Source organism: Centroberyx gerrardi, chromosome 24, assembly GCF_048128805.1.
Source record: "Centroberyx gerrardi isolate f3 chromosome 24, fCenGer3.hap1.cur.20231027, whole genome shotgun sequence".
NCBI classification, from domain to species: domain Eukaryota; kingdom Metazoa; phylum Chordata; class Actinopteri; order Beryciformes; family Berycidae; genus Centroberyx; species Centroberyx gerrardi.
The window spans coordinates 10,259,581-10,279,951 of NC_136020.1; the positions used below are offsets into that span (position 1 = coordinate 10,259,581).

At 44.1% G+C, this 20,371-nt stretch overlaps 1 protein-coding gene across 1 annotated transcript in view; it reads left to right on the forward strand.

Moving 5' to 3' along the window:
• Positions 1–20,371, forward strand: part of tmtc2a (transmembrane O-mannosyltransferase targeting cadherins 2a) — a 55,153-nt gene that overhangs the window by 11,689 nt on the left and 23,093 nt on the right. Inside the window, exon 2 of the mRNA XM_071905678.2 lies at positions 13,224–13,839. Within this exon, the coding sequence (XP_071761779.2) occupies positions 13,224–13,839 (616 nt within the window). The remainder of the gene's footprint in view (positions 1–13,223; positions 13,840–20,371) is intronic.

A 20,371-nucleotide genomic window follows, 5' to 3' on the forward strand; every position in this document is an offset into this window, starting at 1 on the left:
CTTCATTCTCAAAATAGCTGCATTTTTTAATTTGTGCTCGGATTACAAATCAATTGCGGTGGAGCAGAAAAGCGGGTTTTTTTGAACAGAGACAGAAGGCTTTTGAACAGAAACAGAACGCTGCTTTGTTCTCCAGCTGTTCCCTTGGCAATGCCACAGCACTCAGATCCTCCACTGGCTGCCTGATTTGTCATCAGCAATTAGAGCAGTCCTCATTATAAACCCTCCAGCAGATCAAAAGTGATCCAGTTTCTCAAAGGAACTCCAAAGTTTGAGCAGAACTTCTGCCTCTATGGGACAGACCTGCATGACAAAATATGGACTCATCATCTCCCCCCTCTGCTGGGCCTAAAACAAAAGTAGTCTTTACTCTTTGTCAGTGTGCTGCTTTATAGTGGAACAAGTGTCAGGGGAGCACAGCAGTTCGGTACTGCAAATTAGAATTGTGTTCAGGGTCTGATGCACAACAGACTGCCCGTGCAGACTAGAGAAAAGGAACTTCTTTTTCCTTGGCAAGGGAGAGTAGACACAGCTGGACATGGCCAAAGTCTGCCAAACCGGTGATTCCAGTGAATGTAGTGGTCCTTCAATGCCCAGGAGAGGGAGAAAAGAGGGGGGATGGAGTTGTCATGGAAGCACTTCAGAAAATGATGAATCGGATCAGGGTGTTTTCTCTCATTCAGTCTGTCTGTCTTGGCTCTCCTTTTTGTTGATGCAGTGTGTCCACACCTGGTGCTCTCCGTGTGTGTTTGTGCATGTGTGTGGAAATTAGAGCGTGTGTGCATGCAAATTCTGAGGCTTACAACCTTTCGTCAGAGCCGGACTGAGGCGAAAAGTGAACAAAGGACATTGGCAGTCATCTGTGAGCCGTGACTCTCCACGGCCCGTCAACGTTCATCTATCCCCAATGGATAAAATCAATGCCAGGCACCGTATTTGTCCCCGATATTCAAGTCTCCATTTTAATTAAAGTGTGGAGGGGAGCCTCCGTAGAGATTAGTTTAGGCTGCTGGAGGTGCACATTTTTATAGGTCACTGTGCCAACATCACCAGCTCTCTACAACTGGGCCAGTGCAATCGATTGTGGAAGCAGGTGAAAGGAATTAAAGAGGCGAGGCAGGAGGGAATGGATTGCACCTGGTGCTAAAAGAACCACGTGATCACATGTATTGATACTGGTGATGGTGGAGCAGTAGTCGTAATAGTAGTAATAGTAGCAGCAGCAGAATTAGTTATATATAACAATTGTAAAGAATAACGAGTTGGTACAGTAGCATGTTATGATGAGGGTAATAGTAATTAATTGGAAACAGAGAATTAAGGATCAGGAAAAAATAGCACAACACTGTAGAAATGACAGTGTGGTATTTGCGGCAGCAGGATGAGATACAGCGACATCTTTCTGACAGTCTGAATCATATCATACCCCCAGCCTGTGCAGAAAACAGTGATTTATGTATTGTTTGGGGAGAGGCAGAGAACTGCACTAAATCAGTTTTTAATCAAGCATCATGTTTATCACTGTGGATGCAGACGACTCGGGGAAGCCGCCCTAATTATCCGTCCGCAGTCACATACTGTAATTAACTGCTTAGACCACACTAGATGACGACTGTGGACAGATTGATTGGCGGGTTATTTATTTCTCGTAACATGCCGGAGGTGGTATCCTGGCTAAATTCCACTGGTGGGATGGATGGATGGATGGAGGGTGTTAAAGTTGGCTAAGGACCAGTACCACCACACTGATAAGAGCTGGATACTTGGAGAGCCAAGTATTTTAGAAACCCTATAAAACCCTCAGCATCCACTGCTCCTTGACATTGGCTCATTTAAATGTGTTTCTCACAGTGAATGCTGTGTGGCATAATACCATACTGTAGGCATATACCCTATTTATTGGGTGAGCCGTTCTCAAATGCCCATAAATTTCATATTAAGGGCTCCTCTCTTGATGTATAAAGGGGAAACACACAACTGTATAACAGCCATTTTTCCATCAGGTTCCTGGTGGTCTTCAGGGTGTTACTGGGGGTGTGAAATGGTAATTTGCTGGTGAGAGGGGAGTGAATGCTTACACTCCCCAAACTTCAGTCCCTCGTGTTTCTCAATCTGATTGTATCCACACTCTGCTTTTTCTTTATACTGCAGAATACTGAATAGTGCAGTTTACCCCACGGCCTGCTCGATAGCTTCCTAAACATATTTTGACAAACCGCTATTCTTCAAGGACAAAAACAATTCCTCAAACTTACTGTTGTACACTATTGTTGTATGTTGACATGTTTATCTCATAAAAATTCAATTAATTCCACAACTTTATGAGGTGTGAGGTTTTGCCTCCCAAAATCCCAGCCCGGTACTTCACTTGACTGTGTCTAGCATATTTCTGCCCCCGTGGGAGAGCGGAGCATTAGTTTTATTAGCCATTGATTTCCCATAGCCGTCCCTTGGTGAGGCTGAAGGCTCATCACAACCTTTTATTGACATCATCACTCAGGGAGCGCTGCGGTCGGCTCGGCCTGCTTTTTAGCTGAGGTGGCAGCGGTGGCATTGTTGTCAGATCACCTCTATTTTGTGCGACCAGCTAATGGGAAGTGATCAATCAATCTCATAGATGGAGATAAGGACTGGGCAATCAATCTGCTGAAAAATAGATGACGGAGTTGCACTCTCACTGATTGGGTTCATCATTTTTTCATCTGTATCTATTTTGGTAGTCTAGTTCTATTTTTGGTGTGGCTTAGACAGTCAACAATCAGGAAAGTAGTGTATTAACAAAATGACTATGTAGGATGTAGTTGCTGTCTAATTGCACCTATTTCCAAATATGTAATTTCTAACATTTTAAACTACCCAAGGTTATTTTAGAATTTCTAATTATATTTGGAGCATCATCCAAATCATAAGGTAATCATAAGGTATTCTGGAGTATGTGATTAACATGTATTAATTTCATTGGAGTAGATCAGACGAGATATTGAATTGCTAATTGTCCTGAGAAACATAAATTGGTATAAATAGATGTGATACTACAAGTCATGGTCAAAGCCATGGTCTATTTTAGTGCAAAGCACACATCCAGCAAAAGCACAATGCATAGTCCCTGGCCTCTTTGGATTTAGCAGCGCTCCTAATCAGGAAACTGGCTTTACTGGGGACATGAAAGCAAGTCGGTGGCCTGACAAAGGCGAGACAGCCAACTTCCTGACGCTTAGCTCAGACGGTTTCACCCTCTTTGAAGCCGAGAGCCCCCGGAAGAAATCTGTTCCTCCTGATTGGTTGCTTGGACAGACTGGGAGAGACTGGGAGACTGCGAGAGCGCGGCTACTCCGCTCTGTGGATGGAGGGGTGGAGGAGGAAGAAGAGGAGGAGGAGGAGGAGGAGGGGTGGGGGACTTTATCTTAATCAGGTATGAGTTCAGTGTTGGGTCTGCTGCTTGGTGATGAAGCCAAAACAGCTGGGCTTCAGTGATGAGGAGTGACTATCCAGAACTGTGTTTTTTTGATCATGGGATTCATTCAATTCATGATATACATTATGATAATATTACTTAGTTGGACTTATGCCACATATTGTAGTAAGTGGAATATAGCAAGGTTAGTAATTATCCATATTCTCTTTCATCAGAGGTTTTAAAAATTGCTGCTTGGCCTATTTGGAGCATTGGTGCGAATATATATAATGACAGCTTCTTGGCTAGTAGGAAGTATGCCACTCTCCCCCAATTTGTATAATACCGTACATTGTGTTTACCCATTTGGATCATACAGTAGATTTTGGTGTGTGTGTGTGTGTGTGTGTGTGCAATTGCATGCATTTGCACTTTTGTCCAGGCAGTGTCATTTGTGTGTTACTGGGGATGTGAACTGCCGGGGTCACCTGAGGTCACTGCATTAGTATTTTCATTAGAATGCAGTCCAGAGACCTTCAGACTGAGTCAGACTTGTCCTGTTCTTTGCAATATTTGTGCAAGCTGTGTATATTCACCATAGTGGGAAAGTCAGCTACCTTGATAAACATTCACGCACTTGCTTAGCAAACTCGACAAGCATTCGCTCAGTAAACATCGTAATGAGAAAACAGTACAGTGCACCATGTCAGCGGTCCTGGGAATCTCATAGCCACACACATACAAACTCCACACATTTTGCATTGAACTGTGAGCAACAAATAAAACAGGAGTTGTGGACCCACTTCTATAACCTGCAACCAGTTCGGGAAAAAAAAGGGCCTAAATCTTTATGTATGTCCAAAATAGACAGCTTTGATTAATTTGTTGCATTTTCATGCAAGTCTCTGCATATGGAATTAAAGTAAGTCTGTTAACTGGCCTATCCGTTCCACCAAACTTCTCGCTGGGCATTCTGCCCCCATGGGAAAAGGCTGGGAGCTGCAGGATGGGCTATTTTTAATCAATGAGAAGATAGATCCAGTGTACTGAGTAGGAGAAGAAAAAATGTAGGTTAGTGCCTTGAATACAAAATAAGTTTCATCCGCTGTGTGTCTCAGTTTTATTTTCAGTAATATATTAAAAAAAGACAAAAATCTTGCCAGTGTTCTTTCCTTGTTTTTTCCCTCATGTCATCATCGCCCAGATAAGTTGAACACCATCCAACAGCAGTTTATCACTGTTCACACATTTCAAATGATGGAAAAAAAACAAATAATTGCGTCTGAGCTGGCATAAAAACTGCCAAATAAATGTCATATTTCTTACACTTCAGGAAAGGGAAGAGCCTCTGCTGAACTAAACATAAATCCTTCACAACTAGGCCACTGGCAGTGTGACAGAGTTTTCTAAATGATATCAGGACATTTATGGATTTTTTCCTCTCCTCCCATATTTTGTGCCCGTATGGCGTGGGACTGAGTGTGGGAAAGTAGCCGTGCCACTTCTGCTCAGGCATTGTTCTGCCAGCGCTCTCGTTGACGTGTGCGATGTTTGGGCACACCCGCAATGCCTAGTTCCTGACCTGGAGGCCCGCAGATATACAAACCAAACAGCAGGCACAAACTGTGTAAAAAGAGGAAATGTTTTATTAAAGTCTTTATGCACTGACATCTTATCACGCTGCATCTAAGCTGCTGTCGTACAGTAAAGGATAACCGTTTAGCGAGGGAACGGTAGGAATGGTGGCAGGTCGGAAGAAAAGTGAGGAGGAAAATAAAATCTTCAAGCCAGACTAATCGCAGAGAGAGTGGTGGTCTCCTCCTCCCCCGCTCTCTCTCTCTCTCTCTCTCTCTCGCCCTCATCATCTCTCTCTCTCTCATCATCATCATCATCATCTCTCTCCCTCCCTCATGCCTTCCTGCTGGGGCCACATACTGGCAGGATTATAGCAGCTAATAATCAGCCAGTGAATGAATCACTCAGGCCCAGCCAGCTAGCGTAATGGCTTTCCGCATGATTGTTCGACCTAGCGCTGTGATGGATGGATACCTCTAGGATTAAAAAAAAAAAAAAAAGTAGACCAGATCACCATCTCCACGTGTTGAGGTGCCCCATGAGGTGCTGTACAATACATTCCCTGTCGGCATGGACTAGAGTGTCCAGTGGGGTGAAATTATGGGGTTTCTCCTGGACCAGCTGTGGCGCTCGCCGGGCGTGAAGCCACGGCTCAACAGTCTCCCTGCCAACTGCAACACCACATGGAATGAGGACAGTCTGTGTAGGATAGACTGCATTGTGTCATGCTATATGTACCGTATGGACATGTAGGTGTGTGCAGGCTTGAGCGCACGCACACACACACACACACACACACCTTTAATCAGATTATCCATTGACCCCTGACCTCTGTGCATGTCTCAGAAACTCTATGGGGTCTATGATCACTTTCTAATCCTGTTAGCATTGGATTAACACAGAGGTGATCTGGACCCTGACACACACACACACACGCACACACACTCTCTCTCTCTCTCTCTCTCTCTCTCTCTCTCTCTCTCTCTAATAAACTGGCCCTAGAGCCACCGCTCGGGTTTGTGAGACACTGAATCTAAATGAAGGTGAAATCAATAATTGGTTGTGGGTGAGATGGGAGACCACCTCCCCAATGCGAAACGTTTTTCAGCTCTCAGAAAAGCTCGAGGCCTAAATCTGTCCCAGACATTTATTATCAATACATTAGCACGCGTTTATTCTAGACTGTCGCATGACGAGTCAATCAGAAACACATTTTGTCCTTTCTTCCAGATGAGCTGGGATAAACTACGAAGCACAGAGGGAACATATTTCTTAGGAAAATATTGCTCAGTGTCATTATTTAAATCCCTCTGTATTTGCCTGTATTATTCTCTTGCAAGCCCGTTTCTGATTAATGTATTGTTGTTTATCTATTTAATGCCTTTATTGGCCTTATAGTTTATGAAGCATTAATTCGAAAAGTGCTACACAAATAAAGCTTACTAGTTATGAAGATTATTATCTGATGTGTCATGAAACTAACACTTAAATAATTGTGTGACATGTTATCATGTATACAGTTTCCGTAATTGTATTGTTTGTTTTATTATTATATTGGTAGATCCATAGCCCAGCTGTAAATTCCTGCTACTTGTGTTCGACATAGTAGGCATGCAGATAGATAGTTCAGACAGATTTCTAAATAGGATGGCAGCACCTTAGAATACTCTGTAATCATATTGCTCTGTAGTGGTGCTGCTCTGATATGGATTTGTTTCGTCTGCTCAGTATGGAGGCTTTTTCTTCTCTTAGACCCTTAATCACCTGATCTCCCGTTACTCCCGCACAAAGCCAGCGGCAGCATGAGTGGCGTGTTTACTTCTGCGGTGTGCTAGCCCCTACATTAGCATTGTGTGAATAGGCCTGTCTGCCGCAGCTCTCTGTCTGTGTGGTTAATTAGCACTCAGGTTGCTCAATAAGGAGATGGAGATTTAATAGATCTTGGCCAGACAAGGGGTATTAAAAAAAAGGGCTTGGTACCAGAGCAGACATGAATCATTAAGTGAGATAGCAGACTGACAAAAATATAGACAAAAGGAGAGACATAAATGGTGAGAGTGAAGGGAGGGAGATGGATGGGTGATACAGAGAAGAAGGAATAAATTAAGTAACGATAAAGGACAGAAGTGGAGATAAAATAATGGCCAAAAGAAAGAAAGACAAAAATAAAATCGAAAGAAAAAAAAAGAAACGGAACAAAGAGGTGATGATGTCCATGAAATAATATCCAGGCCAGTATCCATTAACAGCATCGTGTTTTTATGATGATTGGCTAATCCATCTCATTACTGCCGTCATGGAGCAGGAGGATGCACTCTACGACAAAAGGTTGTAATTCAGCCAGGCCTGATTACGTTAAGTGACGGCAGTTTGTGCTGCAGACGTTTTTCAGAGGGGAGTAGGCAGGACGGTGCGCAAGATGCAGACAGACAGGCTGGCCGAGGGCCCAAATATTTAAAGTAGGCTGAAGTGCAATGTTTTGCAATGCGATATTGATTAATGTTACTGTGTTCTTTTATGGAGCACATAAAAAGGGAACATTTAAACTGGAGGTACGTTTACTCAGTCAGACCACAGAGAGTGAAAGAAGCAGGAGAGAGAGAGTAATGCAGTGTGTTGTAGTGTAGTAATGTGTATTTGTGCACATACTTGTCATCTCAAATCTGTAAACCTAACTTTACAAGGATGCAATTAAGGGAACTGCTCTTTTTTTTATAGGACACAGCCTCTGACTCTGGTGATTCAAGCCTATAGTTCAGAAAGAGTTAAGATCTCTACAGCTCCGCAGCCTCAAGAGGGTTGATTAGGGTAAAAATCACTGGGGCAGGAATTATTGAGTTAAGACTGAAGCTTGAGCCTTGGGTAAATAACTCTCTGCAGTTGGCCAAGAGGCTGGGGAGGTTTCATTAAAGGAGTGCCATGTTGTTTACCAGTGCTCCAAACATGCAAACACATCCAAATTTACATACACGACATGCACACACATACAGTACACTTGTGTATCTATTTCATCCATACATGGACTGAAGATGGGCATTGAAAAACAAACAAACAAAATAATTTAGTAATTGGTTTTGATTTAATAAGGGAAGCCAATAAGGGATAACGGCTTTTACCTGGATTCATGTCATCAGTGTACATGAAGTTAGTGTCTCTTATATTTTGTACATTTAGTATATTTTATGGCCTACTGTCACTGAAAGAGGCCTAGTATGCAACTACAGCACATGAAAAAGCAAATCACTGGTGGTGAGATCACTGCTGGGGAGCAGTGGAGTGCTGCATTTGCATATTGAAACGACACACACCCCAAACACTGAAAGAAGCCCAATTCCGTCTCCACTAAAAGCAGTGGACAGGTGAAAGAAGACCTTACCCCATCGCAACTGCCCCTCTCTCTCTCTCTCTCCAAAAAAAACCCCTCTCCACTAATGTCTCTTTTCAGCGACTGATGGAAAATCCTCCCCCACCCCCCCAAAAAAAGAAAGAAAAAAAAAAGCAAAATTGAAAAGACCAAACCCGTCCTGTACTTTGAGGATTGTGAATAGAGTGCCCCGCAGCCAGCCTGCCTGCCCCACATACGGTGGCTGAATACAAAAGACCCCCTCTGTAAGAGCAATCACTACGGGAGACCACTCTATCTGCCCCGCTGCAGCGGCAGGCCCCAATGAAGCCGTCAGCACAAGCTCTGCTGTCACACACACACACACACACGCACACACATGCATACACACATGCAGCCTCATATGCCTGCACTCACACACTTGCAAGAAGACCCACACCATGTATATACCTATTATACATACTCATAGCCCATTCGGATATATGCATGCACAGCAACACACACATGCCCGCACACACACACACACACACACACACACACACACACACCAGTACTTACAACCTATTCTCAAACCCCTTATGGCTTAATGCATTCTTTTCATCCTGCAGCGCCGGGCAGGAGCAGGGAGGGAGACGAGAGGTTCGGGCCGATTTGAATATTTAAATTATTTATCACCAAAGAGTATTGAGACCCAAGACATGCCAAGGGACACCAGGGAACTGGGTGGGGGGTGAATCTAGTTGTGTTTGGATTTGCTAGTGTACTATTAATTGCCTGAGAGAATACTAAAGAATACATTCATCCTCTATAGTGAATCTTAATTTTATTTTATTTGAATTATGGGGGTAATCGTGGACTCAGTGTACTAATGCTTGTATGTTTTAGTTGATCTATACTCTAATACCAAGCCCAAGACATTGCACTTATCAGTTTAATGCAATTACAGCATCAATAAACTTTTTTAAAAATATGTATCCTCTACTATCCTCAGTCCTCCCAGCACCATATCATATACTGTACTGTAGTGGGACTGTAAAACATTATATAAATAACAGCGCACTGAGGAACTACAGTAGAAGGAAAGAGGAAGAGATCTGTAAACTGAGTGATGTAATGTAATCTAGATCCTTAGAAATATTGGACTAGGGAGAATTCCAGTTTGGCTGCGTCTCGCTGCGACTCGGAGCCTGAGAAATACACGCTTGCTTTTCCCCGACAGAGAACAATCCTGGGAAATGCAGCAATTCACTATAGCTCACGCGATGACGGGGTCATGGACTTAAGGTTGCAGGCTTGAGGGATAAAAGATTTAAATTGGGAATAATGTATTGGACTGTCGTAGGCTTTTCACAGGATCTGTAGGCTCATTTGCTCGTGTGCTCTTTGGTGTCCGTTTTTCCCCTTTCTGCTCATTCTCTCTGTCACTGTCAGTCTTTTCTCTTTACCATGCTGTTTGCAGGCTGGCAGCACTCTCTCTCTCTCTCTCCCTCTCTCTCTGTCTCTCTCTCTCTCTGCACTAAGTTACAATCTCTAGACAAAGGAAGTCCTCAGCCGGCCCCCTGTCGACGTCCTCTCCCCGCTCTGCTGCTCCAGACACATAGAAACATGTTAAACAATCCCTGAGAGCAGAAGCTTGTCACTGGGCCAATGTGGTCGAAGAAATATGGAAACACAAAGTTAATGACATTCATTCACACATAACCACCCGAGTGTGCATGTGCCGACGTGTGTGTGCACACTATACAAACGCAAACTTGGTCTGGTGATTAATCTGTACGGGTGGTGTTGTTCTGGGAGGAAAGGACAGGTTGCCTGAGACACCGAGTCCAATTTGCTGTGCCCCGTCTCCCGGTTGTCCTCACCTCACTGTCTCTAATTAGCTCGCCTGGACACAGAACAGTGGATTCGGCTGTCTTATCTTTTGATGTTCTGTGGCATTTACAATACAGTATGAATTGAACTTAGCATTTCTTGATGCCGTCTCTTTTCTGCAGCAGCAGCACCTTTACAAGGAACGTACTGCGGTGCACAGGACATGGACACAGTTTTCTGTATTATGTTATGGGCTTGTTTTATAATTAGCCTTTGTTTACATGCTACTTCAAGTTCATTTGAAATAAGTTTCTTTCTTAGTTTGACCCAGTATTTCATGCCAGGTGGCATTGCCTACAGCAGAGCTTAGCTTTCAAAACGCCTCAGTTTGCTTGAGCACATAGTCAGTTGGTGTGTGTTTGAGGGGGAGATCAGTCTCACCCTCTGGCGTGTGTTCTGTGTTTTGGGCAAGTTGTCTGTCTCTTTGTGCTTGCTCCATTTTTGATTTCTGGTTCTAAAGTTTATTTGGCCAAAGATTTAAGGCACTTTCAGTATAGGGACCCAAGCTGGGTGCTAGGGGAGCACAATTAATTGAAAGAAAACGAAAATTGCAATATGAACTACTACAATTTCCAAATCGCCAGGCTGCAATTATTGAGTTTACTGAGAATTACTGAGTCGTGGCTGTTCAAAATGGACTTCGAAACATAGTATTCTGGTTTTAATCTAATTCATCTCAGTTTTTTTAGCAAAAATGTTTCTTGTTTGCTGAAAAATCTAAAATATTGAAAAATCTGTTTGTACGCTGTATTGCAATTTATATTGCAATTGCAATATTCATAAAAATAATTGCAATATGATTATTTGTTAATATGGTGTGGCCCTAGTGGCCTTTTAGGGCCTTTTCACACTGGGGCCGATTACTTGAGTCCAACCCCGAGTTTGTTTCGGGATGTTTTTCACCCACGCAGATTTGCTTTCACACACATGAAAGTTCTACTGAACCACGGTGTGTTTGCATGTCACTCTACGTCAGCGTCACTTTTTATCACTTGCGCTTGCAAACATGGAAGAAAGCAGATGCTTGGTGTTCCTAGTTCTATTTTTACCTCTGCCAACAGAGTTGGACTGGGGTTATGTTTTCACCCCGTTCCATCTGTCTGTTTGTCTGTTCGCAGAATAACTCCAAAAGTTATGAACGGATTTGCATGAAACTTTGTGGAAAGTTTGGTCATGGGGCAAGGAAGAACTGATTAACTTTTCAGACCGATTGGCCAAAGGGGGTGTGGCAGTGGGCGTGGCTTCTCATAAAAATGAATATAACTTCCGAACAGATTCACGTAACACCATCAAACTTTGTGGCCTATCAGCAGACAGAAGAAGAGGCAAACCCTCCATTATTGACCCAATCAAACATGGAGGCACTGGAGAGCTCATTTGCGGTTTAGACATAACCGCTCTCTGAACGTGATCCAGTGGTAGAAGGGCAGATTGGCCAGGTGGTGTTGTGATAATCGGCTAAAATGCTTAAAAGTGGCAAGAATTTGAACAGGCAGATCTCATGTCCCATTTCAGGTCCAGTCATGAAAATGTGTGCATCTCGTAATGTGAAACAAGTTGGTAATGTGGCATGGAGGAAATTATTAACTTTTGTTGAAAATCCAATGTGGAACCGCCATATATTGATAATTGCATAGCTTTGGCGGAGGTATGCGCTCTACTGAGTGCCAACTAGTTGTTTATTTGGGGCCACAATTCTTTTCACGATGAGCACCAATTACGCCTGGCTGCATATACAATCCTGCTGCAGCACCTTCAAAGAAGGCGTATTTTTTTTAAATTAAGTGTTGTTACGACACGGGCTAATGTGAGACGTGTGTTCTGTGCCCTGCTCTCAATGCACTGGCACCATGAAGGTGAGATCATTACAGTGAGCCTGCTCCAGTCAGATATGTTATCTGCTCTCCAAATGTTTTGCTTTCATTAAATGATGTACATGTACTGTATACTAGGCTATAGTGTGAACAGTTACGATAACAGTTGCACTCACACCCCATCATATCAGTGGGCTAGGCCACATGAAAAACACTACATAACTGTGGAGCGGACTGCTGGACCCCCACACCCCGTTTTCTGCTTTTCTGAACTGCAGCCGAGTTCAAAAACAGCTTTCACACCAATGGACTTTCGGTGTAAATGGTCTCGGGTCCGTAAAAAACCCTTCAAACAAACTTGCCGTGAAAATGTCCATACTGTCCGTGTTGCCTGGCTCTTGTGGGTTCGTCAGTGTTTGTGTTACTTTCCCCCCTTGTGACCGCTTCTGGCACACTGCCTCACTTCGGGGAAATGCAGCATTTACAATTTAAATACATTTTATTGACAATAAATGTATATTTTGTATGCAAGTTATAGTTCTGATGAAATTTATGAATTTGTCTGTAATACTTAATGTTTTGTTGACCATTCTCCCAGTCGGCTGTGGGTTGTTTTAGCTGCCATTCATCACTCTGTGTTAATCCCTGTGGTGAACCTCGTTTGTTGCAGTCTGTTAGTGTACACGAATGCAGCTCCTGTCCCTCCTAATGATCCGCTAATTATGAGATTCCAAAGCAGCCTCAGGGGTGTGTAGCCACCTGGCCGTCTGAACGTGTGTATATGTATGTGACATACGTACATGCTGCGTATGTGTGTGTTTGTGAGCTGTTTGTGAGTTTGTGTCTGGGTTAAATCCCACACTCTGTGGCCTGTGTATCAGAGTTGCCATCCTCATTGTCAAGTCTTGTCTGCACCTGGATAGTTTCCCTGGAAGGCATCTGTCGATCACATTTCACATTCAGCGACTGGAACATCAGCACTCTGAAAAACCTATTATCCTTTACTATGCTGTACATGCAGCATGTGTCTCAAGATGTAGGGCTTTGAATTCAATTTAAACGGATGTCTGTTTTTCTGGTTTTGTTTCTTTTCTGGAATTGTCCGAACCATCCAAAACATTCTTGTGTACTTGCCTCTGTATCTTTCAGAAAATGAATGATTTGTTAGTTAAAAAATAAGAAAACTCTTTTGTTTCATAATAATTTATTTATCCCTCTCTTCCAGCCGAGCCATCAAGACCAACCAGGACCTTCTCCCAGAGACGCCCTGGACCAACATCCTGTATGACGACTTCTGGGGCACCCTGCTCACCCACAGCGGCAGCCACAAGTCCTTCCGCCCGCTCTGCACCCTCTCCTTCCGTCTCAACCACGCCCTAGACGGCCTGCGTCCTTGGGGCTACCACCTGGTCAACGTGGGGCTGCACGGGGCGGTCGCGGCCCTCTTCACCGCCTTCTGTCGCCCGCTCCTGGGCGGAGGACTCTGGAGCCTGTTGGCAGGACTTCTGTTCGCCTCGCACCCGGTGCACACTGAGGCGGTCGCCGGAGTGGTGGGGAGGGCGGACGTCGGGGCCGCCTTGTTTTTCTTGCTGTCTCTCTTCTGCTATGCGAGGCACTGCGGACTCCGCAGGGACCCCCGCGGGGCCTTCCAGACCAGGCGCTGCGGCGGCAGTTCGGTGGCCCAGTGCTGGGTGTGGATGCTGGGGAGCCTGTGGTGCGCGGCGGCCAGCATGCTGTGGAAGGAGCAGGGGGTGACGGTGCTGGCCGTGTCGGCCGCGTACGACCTCTTCGTGTTCCAGAGGCTGCGGTTTCGGCAGGCGCTCCTCCTCCTGCTAGGAAAGGTAAATGAATGCGTGCCGCCGGGGCCGATGTGCGTGTTGGCTCTCCTCTCTGTGTGCCTTGGTGTCTGCGTGTATCCAATTTCCTCTTCCTTCCCTCTGAGGGAAACCTCAGCCAGCTGTTAATGGTTGCTGTATGTGGATTAAATTGTGTAAGTGTGTGTGTACTTACATGGGTTTGTTTATGTGGAAGTTGTGTGTGTCGCATACTGTTTGCTTTTCATTAAGAGTATAATTGGGAAAACTGTTTGCCTATGCAGATTGCACAGTTGGTGGATGAAAAGTAAGCTGTTCTCATTTTTCATCTGCTAAACAGGAAGAGACTATATACAGAAGGGAGGTATTCCAGTTGTGTGCAGAGTTGCCACCAACTGTAATTTGCTGCAGTAATTGGATACACATAAATGCAAGTAAATCTAGATTAGGATCTAGCCTCATTATGTGTGCGTGCGTGTGTGAAAGAGAGAAGGGTTGAACAGGAAAAACTATTTTAGGGGTGAGTTAATTTTTCATTTCAAGGTGACAAAAGGTATGCGCAGGAAAACAATAACACACCCCGCTCTGTTAAATGATTTGGTCCACTTGTCAAGTAAGCGAACCAAACATACCTCCCCGCCCCTAAACACAAACAAACACACCCACACCATGCTTCCTCCGCAGGAACACTCCATTCTCCCCATCCAAACTCAACAACAAGTCATTTGAGGAGGACAAGCAGGACACACTGACTCATCTGACTGTGGCACTCAGTGTGTGATTGGAAAGCCTCGTCGCACAGGCACTCTACATTTGATTAGAAAACCTGCTCCTCGGCCAACATGATGGCCCTCGTAAAAAACATAACTAGCATAATAAAAAATCCCCTTGGGTTTACTGAGCAAGGACAGTCTGGCCCCGAATGGCGTGTGTGTGCATGGAAATCTCGTTTACATTGTCTACAGCTTGTGAAAACGCCTGTGAATACCTCTGTGTGTTTGTGTCAACATTGTGAAGTTTGTGATGTAATCCTGTCCTGTACATCTCAAACTTCCTGTGGAAATGTCTATAAATACCTCTGTGTGTTTGTTTGTGTGAATATGGTTTACTAGCCCTAACCCCGACCCTTTACATTACAAATGTCCTGTGAAAATGTGTATGTATTCCTGTTTGTGTGTGTGTGTGTGTGTGTGTGTGTGTGTGTGTGTGGGGGGGGGGGGGTTGTGTGTGTGTGTGTGTGTGTGTGCTACCTACTAGTGTGCAAGGCTTTACCATACCCCTGGGGCAACTTCTCCAGTAGTCATTTCTGGCAGCATGATAACCCAGAACTGTTATTAGAGGGCTTGCAGTGAGCGGCCCAGAGGGATCAGAGAGTGGGGAGAGAGGGAGTTGTGATGTTTTTTCTCTCCGCTGCTCGGCAGAAATGAGTTGTGTGTGTGTGTGTGTGTGTGTGTGTGTTTGTGCTTTCACAACCGCTAGACCTTAGCAGATGCAAAACAACACCTGTCTTTCAATTAGCACCCAGCCATCCATTAACACTCCTAAACCATGATGTAGTAGCTAAGCGGCAGGAGAGTGAGTCTAATTCACTCGCTCATGGAGAGGCAGGCAGACACGCAAACATACACACACCAGAGAGAGAGAGAGAGGTGTGAAAAACAAAGAAAGTTAAGAGAGGGAGCTTTAGGAAATGAAATAGCAAGGTCCTGCCTGGGACAAGATACTGAGCGCTCCTTTTTCCAATGTTCCAGTCTGTTGCATTACAGTCTGAAAGATTTCATCACCCGCCGTGGCTGTCAGAAGCCATTATGAAAAATCACATTCTCCGTGTGTCTATCACCCAGGGGGAGCAGGTATGTCATCAACGCCCTCCACCTCTTTGCCCAGACACAATAGTCCTGGCCACTGTCCCTGTGCCAGCCGCCAGGTCTCGGTGCCAACCCCCCCCCACTCCCCTCTCCCTGCCCCTCCTGCCACCGCCGGCACATCTGGCTCGTTTATCACTCTGGCAATGCCCTCCTCCATTGCCCCAGTCGTGGTTATCTTGGCAGGGAGCTCGTTATACGCCGGGGCGGGCCACCGGGGCAATCGCTTCCTCGATTATGAGCCAGACGTCTCGCGACGCATGGGAACACAAAAGAGAGGAGGATAGCGAGCGAGGGAACGAACGAGAGGAGAGGGAAACTATGCTCTCACTTCCTTTCCTTTATCTGTCCTTGGTCTTTCTCACCCGCTGGGCCCAAAGAGCACCTCGGGAGCAGTCTGCCCGGCTTCTCCTGTATCATATTCCGCTGCTGAGACATAGTCAGCTAAGCTGCCGTTGCATCAGACGGTAGGTAGAGGGGAAGAAAACACTCAGGGTAGAGAACAATGCAGCACAATTAAACAGCATAAAGTATTTTCGATTTAACTCAGTTCTTTTCTATTTGTTCTACCATGAGGCAGGAGAACGGAAAATCCTCCACATCACATTACCTGATCACCGGCTGACTGCAGCCACAAACAATAAGGAAATGCAAATCAGCCCTCGTGTGGGAGTGGGGGACAGATGCGGTTCGGCTCGCACTCCATTTCTCATCCTATTAACTCCTTAATCAGACTGAAATGAGATTCCGAATGAGATAAGGTAGGACGGAGAGAGTGTAAGAGAATGATAGATGGAGACGGAGAGGGGCAATGGTATTAGCACTGCAGTCTATCGAGGAGGGAAATTTCAAGGGAAAATGAGTCTTATATGCCACCGTCATAAGAACCTAATGCCTTTGTTCTTTCCACAACCAGTTTGTCACTGGCAAAAACACACAGCTTGATGAATGAGCCTCTTGGCTTTAGATAGGGCACAGGGAAAATGGCTTGCTTTTGCTTGGCACTAGGAAAAGTCAAGTAACTGATCGTTCCTCTAAGCCTGAGGTAAACTGTGAAACTTTGACAGACAAGATTGCATTTCAGAGGATAAAGGTGTTTGTTTAAACGCTGAGCTGAGATTTTCTGCATTTAGCTGATAAAAGAAGAAAGAAATCACTGATTATACCTTTTGGACAAAGGCGACACACAAAAAGCTCTAAATCCACAAAGGTGTGAGACTAAATACTTCAAAGAAAAATGACATTGGATTTGACAGAGGGACTTTTTCTACCTCTATCCTAATCCTCCATATTCCACATCTTTTGGATTTCCGTACTAAAGCTTCAGTGTGTGCACCTCAGGCCAAATGGCAGATAGCAGATAACATTTTACCGGGGCCACATGGAGATTGGCAGGATTTGATGGTGTCCTTACCGGTGTGTAATTAAAGTGTTACGGGCTACTCCTCCTCATTTGTCTCAATGAGGCCTGGAGGCACACAGATTAAGTTTAGTGCAACTAGCTGACGGCTTGATGAATGTTGTGCCAATTATCCCTTAGCAGAGGCATTCAGCTGTGAAATGATGCCCTCTATTGCAAACTCCGCTGCATGTTCTTTATTTTGCTTGTGTTGGTGTTGGTATTTGCATGCCCAAAGTAGTGCATCTTCATTCTTTCTGACACATCTAGATATTGCACTTTTTGCACTTGGAGGATGAGCTGTTGATAATTAGTTTTGATAAACTGCAGAGATAGCACAAATGAGCTATGCTGTCTGTTTGATATGAAGCCTTTTAAGTATCTCCTGTGTTGAAAAAGCACATTGCTAGAGTTTTAAGGCCTTTGAAAACATGCCAGCCAAGCTAAATTAAGTGCATCACATCTATTTAAGAGCATCAAGGAACCCTACGTCGCATTAATCCCCCTCGGAGACACTGATGTCCCTTCATTACTCAGACAGGAAGCACTTTAAATGTCAAGTTAACACCGGGTCTCCTGCTTTGATCAGCTGTCCTTTCAGACGGGGTGTGGGACTTCAACCTGTGACCCGTCTCATTACAGGTCCCCCTGCCCGCAGTAGCCGGGCTTTCAGGGAGAGAACTGCCGGGTAATTAGGTCACTCCATCAAAGTCAGCGCTCTCAATGCCAGGCATGGTGCTGTCTGATGGCGTGGTTGAAACGCACCGAGTCAGCAGAATCCAGAACACATTAGCGTGGAAAAGGGAACCGGTTGCATGCCTCATTGTACCTTTCATCAAAATTTAGCGTGTCAGTGGTAATGCATCAAATATGAACGCCGCTGGATGTCTGCGGTGCAAACACACTGTGTCCAAAACTTTGAAGGCCTTTTCATTCACAGTTCATCGAATGAGAATTGCTCCGCTTTAGTGTGATTCAGCTCCCACCTCAACTTGAACCCAAGAGTTTTGTCCAAAATGATTTGAAAAATGTACCTGCTGATTGATAGGAAACATAACAAATAATACTCTTTTAAAGGATAATAGGCAATTCAAGTTCTTGGTTGGCAAAATGTCTATATTTTGGAGATACTTTATGATAAACGTATAGTAATTATCATTATTGATATTACACTTTTTTCAAAAAATACTATGTATTCCAAAATACACAGTGTTTTGGAAGAGAACACTTCAGTTGAAATTACTTGCACAGGAGTAGGAAGACTACATGTGTGATTTCTCAGAAGTCTAAGGTGCGCTCCAGACAGGCCCCGGCCATGCATGACCAGTCTAATATGCTGGGAAGAATTACGACCAGTTTAAACTGGACATGACTTTAACAAGGGAAGTCCGGAAGATCACTCCCCTGCTGTTTTGTGTCAGTCCTCAGCAACTTTAAAGGGTGTGTATAAAGTCCGCCTTATCCCGCTGTTTCTTCCAACATGCTTTAAACACTCAGCACGATACAGTGTCAACAGGCAGACCACACATTGCTGGGATTAATAAAATGAGAGCTAATAATGAATGGCAATGAAAGGCTGGAGAGAGGCTGGAAAGAGAGACAGAGAGAGAGAGAAGGGTTAATCCAACAAAGTATTGGATAAACAAAGAAAGTAAAAAGTAGTAGAGAGAAAGCCATAGGAATTAACGCTGAATTTCCAAATGAGGATCCAAAGTGGAGGAGATGTGTGGAGGAGCTTTAGGTTCAAAGCCTCGGAGCGAGCAGGATGTTAGGTTTGACAGTTGGCTGGGGATTATGCCTGATTTCCACCATAGCTACACACAGATCTCAAGTTCAGTCCATCACAGCTAGAAACAGACTTCAGGAATTCCAATTAGACAGCACTAAAACTGAAAACACTGTGAAGTTTAAGCAAAAATTCCACCCTGAAACAGTTTAACACTGTTAAAAAACAGCTATTGGTGATGTACCTTGCATTTATGGGTCCATTTTGTTGTTTGGTGTTTTCTTCTTATTCTTGCAGATAACTAGCCAAACATAGATGATGTGACGTCACGTCAAGATATTTCCAGCACAGCTACAGTTGAATAGAATCCTAACACAATCTAAAACATCAACAGTAAACATCAGGTCTTGGTGTCAGTCCCTCAGAATCAAAGAGTAAGGGTTTCTTTCAAGACGCACCATCTAGATTCACCATCTGTGGAAGAAAATCTGCAGGACTGGCATTCCTGATATATATGTTTTATTATTATTTACAAGGACAGATACAAGGACAATGGTATATTGCAAGTAATTGTCCATTACCTTGTATCACAGTATTTATCTAATGTTAGCTGGTTTTCAAAACGAATTATTGGAGCAGATTGATAGGTGCCCTTGTTAAGGGAGCTTTTTTTTTTTTTTTTTTAGATTTTAGGCATTTAGCTGACACTTATCTCCAGAGCGACTTACAATGAGTGTAACAGTAGAATAATCTTCAATTTCTAAATCACCAAAAAGCAGAAAGCAGCCAATAGTAAGGAGTGAAGGGGCGGGGGTATAGTGTGCTGCCAATATTCCTGTGACCACAGAATGATCATGTAAGAGGCAAGTGCTAGGAAAATCAATAAATCAAGAGCTAAGGAGAGAGATTGGAGGGATATTTTAGAGCAATTAGAGTGAGTAGTTCAGAGGGGAAAGATTCAGTGGGTTTCAGTATTTCACTCAATTTAAGTGTGCTATAGCTTCAGTGAAGTGTTTGAATGAGCAGATACGGAATATGTATGTGACATTGTCATACAGTATGGAAAAAAAAAATTCAAACTTTGTAGCTACTTAATTAAGAGGAAATTTGAGGGGGAACTCAGGGTGCGAGGGGTTAACCAACCTGCTAACCTGTTGCACATAAAAGTAGACTAAAAGTAGACTAATGTTGGGTTGATAACTATAGTTGCTGAGTTTGTGAATTCATGGTCATACATCATTAAAAAGCAGGACCAGCCTCCACTTTGGCACAAAACAGCTCAGATTGATAAATCACAAGGTTTGCTGTTTGAGTTGTGTGTGTGATTGATTGGGAAGTCAATTAAGGAACGATTTAGGAATAGACAAGGCAGCGAGGGGTAAAATGAAGCTCATTCACCTAAACACCACAAATGACTTTCTTGCTGGAACTGGCTTATCTTCTGATACCAAGCAATATTGGATTTCTCACACAGTTTCCTCCCTTGACAGGCAATATGGGCTCATCCATCAATAAGCGCATCCCCCTTTTGTGTGAAAGACATTCTTTCCTATCCTTTGTGTACTGCCT